The sequence below is a fragment of the Nannobrachium achirus genome, assembly GCF_963921795.1.
Source record: "Nannobrachium achirus genome assembly, chromosome: 15".
Classification (NCBI taxonomy): domain Eukaryota; kingdom Metazoa; phylum Chordata; class Actinopteri; order Myctophiformes; family Myctophidae; genus Nannobrachium; species Nannobrachium achirus.
The window spans coordinates 13,849,466-13,860,387 of NC_137822.1; the positions used below are offsets into that span (position 1 = coordinate 13,849,466).

Consider the following 10,922-nt stretch of genomic DNA (forward strand, 5'->3'; position numbering starts at 1 on the left):
TCATTTGAACATCATCAGGAGCCATCCTCTTAAAATAAATTTCTTACATGCTCTGTGATGCAACAACTTTATTCACATGATACAAGGAAGGACATGGTGTTAAACAACAAAAGGCTCTGGTAGTGTGTACTCCTGGTTTACTCTGGGACGGGGTTCAAAGCCCTGCATAGTCCCTGCATAGTCTCGAACCTATGACCTCCTGCTGCTCACCAGGTAGTCACACTTACCATTCAACCATAGACTATTTGGGATAGTGCTGAATCATTTTCATGTCAAAAAATATGTATTTTGTTCAAAATGTATTTACACGCTGGTGGTTATGGCAAAAGTAATGACCCTTATTTTATGTTAGCACGCTAAAAATTACAATTTGGGTGAGGTCACTTCCTAAACTGCATTCCTCCCACAGCTGTAAGAAAAAACAACTAAAATACATAAACTCTATGTTGGTTTAATTCAGGTTGTTGCAAAAATGATTCAGTAGTTGAGTTGTTAGTTAAGACCTATGATATTGTTGTGACCGTCAGGTCGCATGTTACCATAAAAAGCTCGATTTGCCGAGAATCAAGGAATAACAGGTGTATAGTCTATGGGTGAATGGGTAGTGTCAGTACCTTGTGAGCAGGAGTTGGCTGGTTCAAGTCTTGATTGTCACCGTGTTGTCAAAAATATCTTGATCAGTTAAAATGTTTTATATCATTGTTGTACTGTTGCTTGTTTATCTTAATGTTTGAATGTTCATGGAGCACAATAGAAACAATCCTCTGTCTTTTTTGTTACTTCTCTTTTATATCTATCTGACTGGTCACATAGTCATCACAAAAGCTCAGTGTGTTGATATTCTCTTTACATGACCAAAGGTCCTGAGTTAAATTCCCTCAATTGACAGTCCATTATTTTGAAGAATACTGATATTTTAAACATCCTTATTAGTCAGAGGATGGGGTGTGTGATGTTGGAGTAGTAGTTGGTGTATATGCCCTTATGTAGAAGGTGAGTGGTTCAAACCTCGCCAGAATATTGACAAAACTCGTTACCAAGCCATTTCTTCACCAATGTGTTAAAGGTATCTAATAATTTTAGTAACAAAACTGTGAAAAGTGATGACTCATCTTTTTTTTTTGGGGGGGGGGCCTTTTTAGCCCAGGAATGTTTTTTCAGGCACATTTCTCTTCATTGTAAAAAACATAATTGTGCAAATGGCTCTATTAGAATCTCTTAAATACAGTAGCCTACTCATATAGCATCATAAATAACTGACAACACTATTTCAGCTTATGTTCACTTTAACCAGTGTTTTATTTCTACACAATAAATGACAGCAAAATGAACATGATACTCAATCTTATGACTCATTCTTATGAAAATATAGTACACATCAGACATGTTTTGTCATGTACCCGAGCACCAAAAATATATGTAATTGCAACTGTGAAAACATATTGAGAAACATCAAACATAAAAGTCCAATCTGTTGTATATGTGCCTGAAAAAGTGCATACCGTGATGTATGAACCAACCAGCATGTAGGCCATCAGGGAGAGAAAGGAGATACGAAATCTGATGTTTGATAGTATAATCCTAAATCACACTTTGCCATTCGACAAGGCTCGGCGTTGTGAGCTTGGATCTTTCCGTCGCGCGACACCATCATACAGGCTATAAATCAGGGGTCTTCAATGTTTTTCAGGACCCCTTAGCTGAGAGCGAGATGAAGCAGGGGCCCCAATAAATTGTGTAACATTTTTCATAGATTTCATAGATAGTTTTATAGACTTGTTTGACAGCATTATCATCAGTGAATGTTGGATTCATGCTAATGTGTATTTTCTGACATTTAACCTCTTAAAATGCCAATTCTTAATACAATATAGGCCTACTGTAGTGTCACTCGTCGAAAATGTCAGATTTTCAAGCTAACAACGCGACGCAAATCAGTTGTGTTGACCACCAACTGGGCTTGACAGTGTTGTTGAGGTTCTAAGAAAACTCAAAGGCATAGTGATAAGACTTAACTAATAGCAAGAGTATTAGCACAGAATGGAATGAGGAAAAACAAAAGCTGTTGTTGGCTGGTGCCATTCAACTCACAGGAATTTGGATAAAATAAAAATAAAAAACATGTCTATGATGCATTAATCAACAATCAGGACTGTTATAAAATGAAACCACGTCACCATCGACCTCGTGAAAAAGAAGTAGATGCGTTTGGTCGATGATTTGACTGATCAGAGATGCCAAAAAATTACTTTTTCGTGTGTTTGTTTTTAATCTAAGACAACAAATAAATAATGTTTGATGTAAAGGATAAATTCATGGTTTAGACAACTGACAACAGTGCTTGTACTAAGCCATTAGGAACAAATGAATCGTCACTGTCGGGCAGAAACTTTGCATCTCCAAGTTTAATTTTTTTTCGTAAAGCCCTGCTTCATCATACAAGACTGTCACACTAAACTAGTGAAAATAGCCGATCTACAAGCACACATGATGCGAGGCGTTGTGTGCTTGTAGAATGGCTATTTTCACTAGTTCAAATTGTTTTTAAAATAACAAAAAAGGGAAGGTTTTGGACATACAAGGTTTCCACCCGACAAAGACAAAATGCTGATAACAAGTGGTGTGGTGAAGTGTCACAGGATTTTTTCCCCCTCTTTTGTCTTTGTCTTACAGGTGGTACTTTGATGGTACACAATGCACAACATATTCACGGTTCATTTCCTTGTATAATAGTCTGATAAAAAAATGATCCAAGAGCTACTCCCAAACAGTTAGTACATGGTTTGCAAATACAATCATCATAGAATATTATTATTTACATCTTAAAATATATTTGCTGAACAATCGGGTACGAAACATTGCAATAATACCACTAGATATCCACATAATATGTAAATACTCTCTTTTTTTTGTATACTTCCCACTTAAAAAAAGGGATAGGCTAATTCATCTTTTTAACTTTTGAGGGGATCGGGGAAACAGACATATGTGGTCCAGTCTATAACCAGAAGCCTGTGAGAGGTATACTTGATGTGTTAAGATGAAAATGTCTTTAAAACATGATGGCACATCAGTGTTCTTCTCTACAATGAACCGACGCAAAGGGCTTTAGCCACCCACAAGATTCTACCTTTTTCAAACGAGCCACATTTAAAATCGTTAACAAAAGATCTGCCGATGGATATTTGCGGAGAGAGGAATATGAACACTTAAAATAACAACTGTCCCTCTCATCTGTGATAAATACACAGGGCGTATGCAAGGAGAGCATCGTTTCATCCTGAGCGTTAACCACTTAAATCCTCCCCCACTCAACATCCACCCCCCCCATACACGAAATCACGTTGTCCCAAAATAGCTGTTCTACAAGCTCACAATGCGTTGCAGAACGGTTATGTTTTTGGTGAATGTTGCAACAGGGCTCAAGTGGTTAAAGGCTCTGGAAGTCAGGGGGCAAAAACATCTCCTCTCACACTTCCACATGCAGGGCCCACCTAGCTGGCAGCGCTTCCCTAATCCCGAGCTGACCCTGGCCGCCTCATGCTACCGTACCTGACAGTGACAGATGAGCCAGTGTGTCAGGAAGGGGGGAGTCCCAGAGAGGGACGGCTGCCACCTCCAGGAGAAACTCTGACTCATCGCGGCTCGGGCCTGGTGCCAGTCGAGCCCTGGCCACCCCTGGCCCAGGGGCAAGGCTCTGTGTGAGTACACATTTTCACACCTGGACAAATAGCTCGACTGGCCAGGAAAAGCAGCCCACCCCACCCCACCGTCCCCCATCTCTGCCTCCCTTCCCCTGCCCACCTTCTGCTTCTCTGCCATCCGAGATCACCCCATCTGGGGCGCCACCAGCTGCCTTCCCTCCCTTTCCATTTCGCCAGTGCTTGCCCACTTCTCCTTGCCCTCAGCTGGCCACTGGCTACCCTCAACATGCTGTGTACTATTGTGTTCTATATATTTTTTAATTATTATTTCAAGAACCCCTGTAACTCAGAGAGTGTGCAAATGTTCCATTTTGTAAGTACACTCTCGGAGTTACAGACCTAGTTTCAAGGAACCCAAAGGGCCCTAGACCCCAACATTTGAGAACCATTGTTCTATGCCTTCACAAGTTAATTTGCCATTGTGTGGATTTCTCTCATTCATCATAACATAATTCTCTCCACAAAGAAAAAAACAAACAAAAAAACACTTTGTGTGTTTGGCTTATGTGTGCATTTCTTACTTTCTATTTTTAGAATAAGCAAATGGAGAAAAATAAACAGTACATTCTGGCTTTGAAGAACAAAAAAAATAGATACATGTGTGCACTGCACGCAGTTACATTTAAACACGGTGACATCTCATTGGATACAAGTAGTGTCCATCTACACTTGGTGACCAATGAGGCACCTTCTTCTGTGGTTGCGGGCCCGCAGTTATACCTTTGCCCAACGTTTGACAATAATGACAGCGACAGAGACCGTGATGACAGAAAAAACAAAAGACAGTTTTGACTCACAACCGATAATGTTTTTGTTTATAAGAGCAATGTAAAAAATAACTTACATGGACATTAAATATAACTTAAAAAAGTATAACACTCTCAATAAATAGTTCTACTATTTACACCATTGCTATGAGACGCAAAAATGTCACTAAAATACCAAAAATATAGAAGCAGCAAACATTACAGGCATGAGGTACAGCAAGGGATCCTTTTGATGACTACAGTAGAGAGTGACGTCCTCATCTGATGCCCATTCTGATATTTCCTTCCATGAACATCTTGGTTGGCTATGGCTTATGAGCAGTACCTTGTTCAATATTGAAAACCCAAAATGTACAGGTCCACGCACAGACAGTCACATTCTGTAGCCTGTATACCCCCCTCTCTCTCTCCGAGAGTTTGATTTGATTGATATTCTCTCTTTTTTTTGTTTTGTTCTTCTCTTATATACGTCAAAATGTCAATGTCACCAGAAGTTTGTGTGTGATGTTGTAGATAAGGTTTTGCAATTGAACGGAGTTGTGTGAGAGAACCTGGACGACATTTCTTTTTTCTTTTTTTTTTCCTCCTTTTTTTTAAGTTTACCGAGGTTAGAGGGATGGAGGAGGATCCAATGGCAAGATAAGAGCAACCATTCATGGCAAGATAATCCATAACATATGGGCTGGAATGGCTTTCCAGATTCTCGCAACTGGCAGATGACCAACCACACACTGCCATGTCACCGTCACCGCACGGCGACCGCAGTTTCAGTCTCTCTCCACCGGGACAGCTCTAAGAAAAGCAGCAGTATCTGGAGTATTAACATTACATATCATTTGATAATATCAACATAATACAATTCTGTTTTGCCATATATATGTATACATATACATATACAGTACATATACATATACATATACATATATATACATAGGCCTATACTTCTTTTTCCATATAAAGTGTTAAATGCAATCTTAGAAGATGATATAGCCTTTAGAGTGTCCTATAAAGTTCCTTATTTTGTAAAAGTCTGAAAGTCTTTCAAGAGTCCCTTTTTTTCTCGCTTTCTTTCTTTTTTTTGGTAAATTCTTCATTTAACTTTCCTTCCCCATTGACATGTCAGGTTTCTCTGACAAATGAATACCAATTGACCTCAGATGGTGCAATTAACACATCTTAGGGCAAAAAACAAACAAACATAAAAACATTGGTGTTCTAGCCACGGGGGGGGGGGGGGGGGGGGGGGACACAATTGTAAAAATGCTGTGTACCTTTCTCTATTGGCTTGTGGACCTCCATGGAGTATGGAAGATGAATATGTAAATTATGACAACAATGACAATATAGCTACAGTATAACTATAATAGCTAGAATGCCAGTTTATGACTGTGTGTTTGTGTATGTGGGGGGGGGGGGGGGCTGTCATAGGGAAGATACAATAATATTAATATCACAGGAAAGCTAATAGTAGAGAGATATGACAAAATTATGAAATATACTACAGTTTTTTTTTTTAAATCACCATTCCAACGATAGCAGCTTCTAAACATTTTTGAATTATATACTTTTCTTCTTACATGGCAACTAAAAAGTGCAGTTAACTGAGGTCAATAATACAAATACTGATTAAATATGACATTTTGCAAAGAAAAGAAAAGAAAAAAGAAAAGAAATACATGAAAAAAAAAAACATTTCTTCAACTCTCCCGCTAATATGTATTAAATTATTTACATTATATTGATTTGTTAAAATAATACGTTCTTTCTGGTCCTGCATGTGTGTGGTATTGTCCTAGTTTGTTAACTAATGTTCTAAAAAAAAATGCCATGAACTTGTTCTTGACTTTCTGCCACCGTGCAGCAATATAACATTGTCCTCGACGCGTGCAAAAATGTTCCCGGAAAGCTATAGCAGCTAAAATACAGTCAGAGAGGGACCGCGCCATTGGTCCAGATCAAATGAGTGAGACACGATTGGGTCTGAGCCTGATTCACAATTTAGTTGCGCTCCCGTGTCGCTTGGCGGAAATTAGCCGATCTCCAAGCTCACCACGCGGCCGCGTCGTGAGCTTACACATCGTCTATTTTGATGCTGGCATGCAACTGAGTATAATTTACACAATGTCAACGCTGTCGGACAGAAACCTCTGATCTCCATCTTATAACTCTGTGGTTTCTTTTCTCGTAAATTACCAACAGCGCCACACAGAAGCTGTTTTTGACTTCATCCTGAGAAGAAACAGTTTTGGACATAATGAGGTTTCCACCCGACAGACAATACATGTGTTGAAGGGCAAACCTAAATGAGAGCAGAACAATTTGGGACCAACATGCCAAAAGCAGCCTTCGTTATATTAATGTGCATGAGGAGACCTGTTGTAATTGTATGTCTGTCAACGAGAGTGCAGAAACACAGAAATAGATCAGCAGCTATATTAAAAGTCTATTGAAGTTGTGATTGGTGTGTGTGTGTGTGTGTGTGTCAGTGTGTGTGTGTGTGTGTGTGTGTGTGGGGGGGGGGGGGGGGGGGATTACTGTAAAGTGTTGATTCTTATACAACAAAAAGTAAAAGGGAAAATAGCAGATCTACAGCACACGACGCCTAGCGACGCTCACTGCTTTAAATTGGACGGTTGTAGACATACAGGGTTTCCACCCAACACCCGATATATACTGCGTGTGTGTGTGTGTGTGTGTGTGTGTGTGTGTGTGTGTGTGTGTGTGTGTGTGTGTGTGTGTGTGTGTGTGTGTGTGTGTGTGTGTGTGTGTGTGTGTGTGTGTATTAATCTCCAGCCCTTTATGCGTGTGTGTCTTGTGAAGTGCAATACTGTGCGATTAAGCGGAGAAAAGCGCGGCGGCATCTGACAAGCGTCGACTACATTCTGAACAGGTCTGGGGTCACTTCAATTTCAGTTCAAACATTTCTTTATATATATATATATATATATATATATATATATATATATATCGTCGTTGTCGAGCGGAAACCTTGTATCTCCAAGTTTCAAATGTGTATGTTCTTTCGCAAAGTAAAGCCCTGCTTCAAGTAGTGAAAACAGCTGATCTACAAGCACACAACGCCTCGCGGTGCGAGGCATTGTGTGCTTGTAGATCTGCTGTTTTCACTAGTTTAAATCATTTTTAAAATGATAAATGCAAAACAAACGGTTTTGGACATACAAGGTTTTCACCCGACAACGACGATATAGTGCTCGATGAAAACGGTTGATGACTGAAGAGGGATTTCATTTCAATTCGTATCTCCACACGTGTCGAGCTTCATGCGAGGTGGAGTTTGACTTGAATCTGAAATAATAACCCTCACGACCCTTTTCATAGTGAGGCTGTTGGTTAATCACATTCTTTAAGTCGAGGTCAATGCATTTCGCTAGGATTGTTAGTTGAGTTAAATAGGACTGAAAAGTGAGGTTCCATGTTTTTTTTTCTTATTCTTTTTTAAGTTCCTATACTGCATTTCAGATGCAGTGTTGCCAGCGTGCGTTCTGTATTAAACTTTAATGTACATGCATATGCATACAAGTGTGAATGAATACTTAATAAAAAGAGGTAAAGCAGCAAGACAGACAAGGTGTGCCCTCCTCATCAGTTAATAATGAACTGGGAAAAATGGCAAAGTAGCAGCAAATATAGGAGCACAAGCCATGCTAATGTTTTGTTGGTTTTTGCATTCAAATGTGCGTCGAGTATAGATGAAAAACTGCCTCTGAGTGGGTGAAATGTAGTTCTGTCTTGAGGTGGAATACCTTTATGCTAATGAATGAATGAATGTCTGTGATAATATGGCTGTCTCGATCCTCACTCAGTCTCTACTAATGTATGAGAAGAAACACATACTACTGCAAGGGATGAAGACCTTTTAAACCAGTGACGGCCCGGAATGGATTACTTTCCACTTATAAAAGGTGTTGTAACATGCCTTTGAAGAGCCTATAATGAACTACTCTTTTGGCAACATAAGTTTATCATACACCCGCCCCTTCCCCCTTTATATTAACATATCATGGTATCAAACCAAAATACAACCAAAATAGGACTCCTCTCACTTGCGTGTTTCCGTTTACCTTTGGTTTCACAGAAAGTCCAGAGACCACAGCAGGGCATGGTAATTGACTGGACTCGCACGCCGACCATTTTGCTCAAATTACGTCACACATATGACGTCTTACTATGACATGAGAGCAAAACAGCCGCTGTGTGAACATGGCCAACCAACCGAAATGGACACTGAGGCTGGCACAAAACTTAACAAAAGGCATGCTATCCAGGCTCGGTTTTGTTTCTTCATTTTGTTCCTTTTTTTTTTTTTTTTTTTTTTTTTTTCACTCCAAAAATGTTTCTTCCCCCTCACCCCGCCCACCCTTATTCTTGTTTTCTTCTCGATGTTGACGTTTGGTTTTTTTCTCTCTCTCTCTCTCTTTTCTTTTCTTTTTGTAAGTATGGCATTTGCAGGGCTTTTTTTTATTTTTTTTACTTTCCTTTTTAGTCGAGACGTGGTGGTTTTCTAGTGGAAACCCCATGATATTCCTTTTTTTTTTCTCTCGAGATCCTTTTTTCCCCGCAGCAGTGTTTGGGATGACGATGGAGGCAGTCGGAGGCTGGTTGGGGTTGATGTTGTTGTTGCACTATGGGATGGAGAGGTATGCCTGTTAAAGCAGCATGTTGCAGGAAGTCAGAGAGGCCGTGAGGAGGAGGAGGAGGAGCAGGAGCCTCGGTCACTCTGGCTGTGTTGTTGCGTTGGAGCCGTGAGGGTGTGTGGTGGGGTGGGGGTCCTCCTCCCAGAGGGAGGTCCGCCGCCGAGCCCCCCGCCGCCCGCCGCCGCTCACCCCAGGGAGTGGACGTGTTCCTCCTTCCTGTTCTCCACGGCGTTGGGATCCCGACAGGAGCAGTCTTTCCGTATGTCACAGGACATGGGGAATGGAATCACCTGGAACAGAGAGAGAGAGAGAGAAGAGACACATGGAATCATGTGAATTCGAACCACTTAAAGCAGCGGTTCTCAACCTTTTCAGGCGACGACCCCTAAAAGAATCATATTTTAACTGGGGACCCCGCCACCCTGATGAGTGTGGCAGAGAGAGTTGCAGCCCCAGCCTGAAGCCTCAAAATTCTATTATCTGCCCTCATTCCATAGGGATAGATCTTTAGAGTAATGGTTAAGGTATTGGACTTTCACGCGGGAGACCCGGATTCGAAATCTGGCGGGGAAGTTCGGATCACCTCCGATACATGAGCACTAAGAGTTGAGGCACTATATTTTGTATAACACGGTTCTATTGTGAAAATAGCAGATCTACATGCATTGTGAGCATGTAGATCTGCTATTTTCACAATTTCTGCCTCTAATATTTGACAATTTGGCCAGTGTTTAATTTGTCATTTTTTAGGTATTAACTCATTTAGTGTTCCTGAAATTAACGGATTAAAATGTCCAGCGTGCCTCCCGCAGGCTGCATCCACGACCGTTGTCTTATTTTGAAGGCCAGAAGTCCATAGCGTAAACACTTCCGGTTTGACGTCATCGTGTCATTCACAGGAAGCGGTCATCGTCAACATGTGGTTGTGTAATGGCGGATCGGTGCTTTTCAACATGTGTTATATAAGCGAGAATCTACTGCCATCCTCCCTTTAAAAGTGTTGTTTTGAGATAATGGACATTAAAGATGAGATTCCCCGTCTGCCTCAATGTTATGGGATTACTATTTTGTGCTCGTGGATCCGTGATGATGATGAATCGGCGAGGGCGATCGTGTCAGGACCTTCCGGCACCAACAGGTAATAGAGTACTTTTCACGAGTATACTCGGGATCGGCAGCATGTGCTACTCGAGTATTTTTCACGAGTATTCTCGGGATCGGCGCTAATTGAGTTAAAAAGTCCTTAAATTGTCACTTTAGGAAATGTGCTATACGGTTAAACTTTGTGTTGGTTTGTTTACTATTGAGTGAGAAAACAATGTTGCACATTAAGTTCATCATCTGGGGACCCCCCCAAAATAATTTGGGGACCCCCCTGGGGGTCCCGACCCACAAGTTGAAAACCACTGACTTAAACGACATCTCTTTTTCTTTTTGGTTTCCTGAACTCAATTTCATCCAGAACTTAACATTCAGTGGATTTTCTGTGGTCTGGGGCTTTCTGAATAATTAGGCTCAGAAAAGTGAAATGATTGGCCCCCAGCCTTTGATGTCACAGTCCCAATGAGTCAAAATGGACTCCAGCTACAACTGTACATGTTTTAATCGTTAAACGTTAATTAAAATCAATCATCAATTATTATTTTTATAATCAATTGTATTAACTCATTTACCGCTATTAAGAAGTCGTCCTAAGTCGTTTTCTGCCACGATGTCCTTAGCTTTTAACGTGGGCGTGTGCGACTGTGCGTGGCCATCGTGCACAACGGTTCACGGATCACGCATGCTCTGCTAAC

At 40.8% G+C, this 10,922-nt stretch overlaps 1 protein-coding gene across 1 annotated transcript in view; it reads right to left on the bottom strand.

Moving 5' to 3' along the window:
• Window positions 1-9,311: 9,311 nt before the first annotated feature.
• The window catches only part of pappaa (pregnancy-associated plasma protein A, pappalysin 1a), a gene marked incomplete at both ends in the record, with an annotated part of 282,732 nt that continues 281,121 nt past the window's right edge, over window positions 9,312-10,922 (bottom strand). Inside the window, 1 exon segment of the mRNA XM_080743260.1 lies at window positions 9,312-9,416. Within this exon segment, the coding sequence (XP_080599386.1) occupies window positions 9,312-9,416 (105 nt within the window).